General features: G+C 34.2%; 1 protein-coding gene across 1 annotated transcript; it reads left to right on the top strand.

Moving 5' to 3' along the window:
* The first annotated feature begins 678 nt into the window (after positions 1 to 678).
* Positions 679 to 1,146, top strand: LOC134655328 (uncharacterized). Its single transcript, XM_063510779.1, has one exon. It carries the CDS (start codon positions 679 to 681, stop codon positions 1,144 to 1,146), a length of 468 nt encoding a protein of 155 aa, XP_063366849.1.
* The last annotated feature ends 2,368 nt before the right edge of the window (positions 1,147 to 3,514 follow it).

Raw genomic sequence — 3,514 nt, 5'->3', positions numbered from 1 at the left:
ATCAATTGGAACTTAGCCTCAAAAATGACAAACTACCTGTGTTTGCTACTATCTTTATATTATTATAGAGCTTTTTACAGCTTCCTAAATTTAGTAACTGAGAAGGACGTCTCAATATGTGATACTGATAAAGATAGAATCATTTTTTTATCGTCACATATTGCGGCATATCTCTTGTCAGTTAATAAATTCATAGAGGTGTGACAAACTCTTAAGTTTCATTAACAAAACAGGCTTTGTAATGCATAATATTTAAGTATAAATTGATTTATTATGTCATACTTTACAGGACATGTACCACCGTGAAGGATGGAGATAAAACTTTAAAGCTGGTATATGCAATAACATGTACAGGAGAATGTCAAGTTATGACTGAAGAATTTTCGGTTGACTTTAAAGTTACACTCCGTTTTAAATGGAGTGCAAAAATATGTAAGGATACGGGCATACTGGAAATCACTTTTGCATACGCATTAGCCAAAGATGTAGACTGAAGGAAACATCAAAATTAATATAGCATGTGAAGAATTAAACGTTTCTGATATTGAAGTTTCTGCTACTACAGACTGGACGTATTGGAAAAACATGGGGAGCATAACACCAGTTCTAGCAAGAGGCTCAACATATTGTACTCAAGTACAATTTTTGATCAATCTATATGAGGTTGAAACAAATGCCATGTCTTCAAAACTGTATGAGGATAACGACTTTACTGATCTATGTGCTGGAGAGGATAAAATTGCTGTGCACAAAAATTTTCTAGTCGCTCACAGTGATGTGTTCAAGGCGATGCTGAGTGGTCCATGGAAAGAAGCAGCGGAAGGTAAAGTAAATGTAGAGGGTGTAACCATCAAGGTTCTTGAGCGGTTAAAAAATTACATGTACAATGGTGACGTGTTCTACACTGATGATGAAGAGCTCCGAACACTGCTGCTGCTCGCACGATACTATCTCATCGAAGATCTTCAAAAACAATGTATTAGACTGCTGGCCGAAACAGTCAAGCCGGAAACGTTATTTTCACATATCGAATTTGCATGTCAGCACCAGATTCCGGAGTTACCTTTTGCTATGCTGCAGATGACGCAGGATTCAGTTGTCAATGAAGCCTTTTCGATTAGGCGTAGAGCTGAATATGAGGTTTGATGAGCTTTAATAATTAGTTTAAATGTTGCCAATTGCTCAGTGCAGAGGGCGCTTTAGGGAAAGGGTTCCAAGACATAAGTTTCCAGCATTTTTCCGCAATGGTGTTTTTTTTTTGTTCCGTAGTTTCCGTACCAAAAGGAACCCTTATGGTATTATCCCGATAAAATATGGTAATTTTATGAAAAAATGTCGTTTATATGACACTACCTCACTTTGTGATTTTATTACTCAAATTTTAAGAATTTTAAGATTTTTTGATTTAATGGATAAATCAAAAAATGGGTGGTTTTTAAAACTTAACCCTTAAATGCATAATGATGTATATATGCATCGTATATTTGATGGTCCGTGGCTCAATATGCAGCTATCCAAAATAAATGACAATGAGTGATATCATAAGAAAAACTAATCCGGTTTCCGATTTTTTATATAAATTTACGCAATATTTTAATTTATAAAAATTACATTCGTTTTAAGACGAAAATTTGTAAAAATTCATAATTTGATGATTTTTAGTATGTGATATTGTATGTTTTTTTGGGTTTAGTAATTATTTTATATTTAAAAACTCTATCATAGGTGTATCACAAATAGTGTACCTTTCTGATGATAGTAGTATTTATCATATATCTCTTACTGAAAATTATATATTTACATAAATATGATTTAGCCTATGCAACTTCTAACACTGATTTCGCAGTGAAAATCGATGTTATATTTTTTTTACCATTTTTACCATAATCAGCAAACAATTACGTAACACATATATTAATTTCGGGCAAACAGAAAAAATCATGCATTTAAGGGTTAATATGGAATTCGAAGGCACTTATTTGTCATATGGAACCGTTACACTGCCGCGCCATCTGTGTTGAGCGTGATTTGATTTATGACCAATAGCAAAGAGAATTAACTTGTCTCTGCTCTGGCAAAGGCCCTAAAGGCTGCCATTTCTCTAATATAATAACTATACCAACTGGCGCCATCTGTGTAAAGCATCGAACAACCAGACCCATTGATAAGGTTTATTGCTGAGGTGAAGATTTTTATATTACTGGATTGATTTTTATTATATCCTTCGTGAGTATTTATGGCAATATTTAATTTTGTTGTTTTATTCTTTTAGTTTGAAAGTCTCCAGCAAGCTCGGCCGAATTTCACCTTCCCATACAAACGGAGTTTCGTTCTCATTTTAAAACTACGAGTTGGATTGTAATGAAACTTTGCACATGCAATGACACGAGGTATATCTAGTCCTGTAATTAGTTTATATAGCTTCAGTTTATAAAATAAACGAAATAGAGCAAAAATTAGTTTTGTATGCGAAACTTAATTACTGTATTTTTTTAACTATGGTATCTGAAGCTACATACATACACTAATAGATATATATACATCATCCTATTGTAAGTACACAGTCTCAGAGCAATCTAGCTAGTCGTTTGAAAATGAGAGCGTAACTCTTTGTATGGAAAAACGAGCATGCTGGGGACTATGGAAAAAGAGCTTGTAAAAGACTTGTTTATTTCATTTTAATACAAATTTTAACTTAGTAAGTAGGTACCTATAATAATGTACTAAAGACTGATTATTTATACATATATTATATAAGGTCACGAGTGTTAAAGTCTGACGAAGCAAATTGTGACCATACCATCATTAGTGTCATAGGTCTATGTAAATATAGAATTTATAATGACACTCGCTCACTTTGTTCTGTTCAAGTTGGTGCAAAGTTAGCTTCAGGCAGACTAGGTAACCAAATACTTAGCGCCTCCTCTTACATCATCCCACTAACCCGGGGTTAACCGGTTAAACCGTTAACCCAGTGTCAAATTGTATTGGTAACCATGTAAACCATGGTAACTCCAAGTTTAACCCGTTAACCCCGGGTTAGTGGAATGGTGCAAGTGGGCGTTTTTTTTGTTGTCCCCTACACTTTTTGTTCAAATTTGGGATTTTTTATGTTATTTCTATTCAGAATCACGAGCTCTTTCTATCCTAATAGGAGAAAAAAAGTGTCCTAAGGTTTTAATTTCCATTCCGTCACTATTTTTCATAGACTTTGTATGGCGGTCGCGTAATGGAAAGATCGAAAAATGTATGAAAATTTTGGGACACTGGACACTTTTTTTCTCCTATTAGGATAGAAAGAGCTCGTGATTCTGAGTAGAAATAACATAAAAAATCCCAAATTTGAAAAAAAGTGTAGGGGACAACAAAAAAAACGCCCAAGTAATCGTAAGTAAAAACGCGGTTTTAGCGTAGCACGTAGCACCATCTAAGTACCGAATGTGAACATATAGATGGCGTTGCGCCTTGTAAATATATTGTTGGGCGTTGAAGAAAAGGACTGATATCTTACATA

This window comes from Cydia amplana, chromosome 16 (assembly GCF_948474715.1).
Source record: "Cydia amplana chromosome 16, ilCydAmpl1.1, whole genome shotgun sequence".
Taxonomy (NCBI): domain Eukaryota; kingdom Metazoa; phylum Arthropoda; class Insecta; order Lepidoptera; family Tortricidae; genus Cydia; species Cydia amplana.
The sequence above is the reverse complement of the archived record's forward strand: the minus strand, read 5'-3'. Positions and strand labels throughout refer to the sequence as shown.

Coding starts and splice junctions, on each gene's coding strand:
- LOC134655328 (XM_063510779.1), top strand. CDS start 679: ATGTCTTCAAAACTGTATGAGGATAACGACTTTACTGATCTATGTGCT.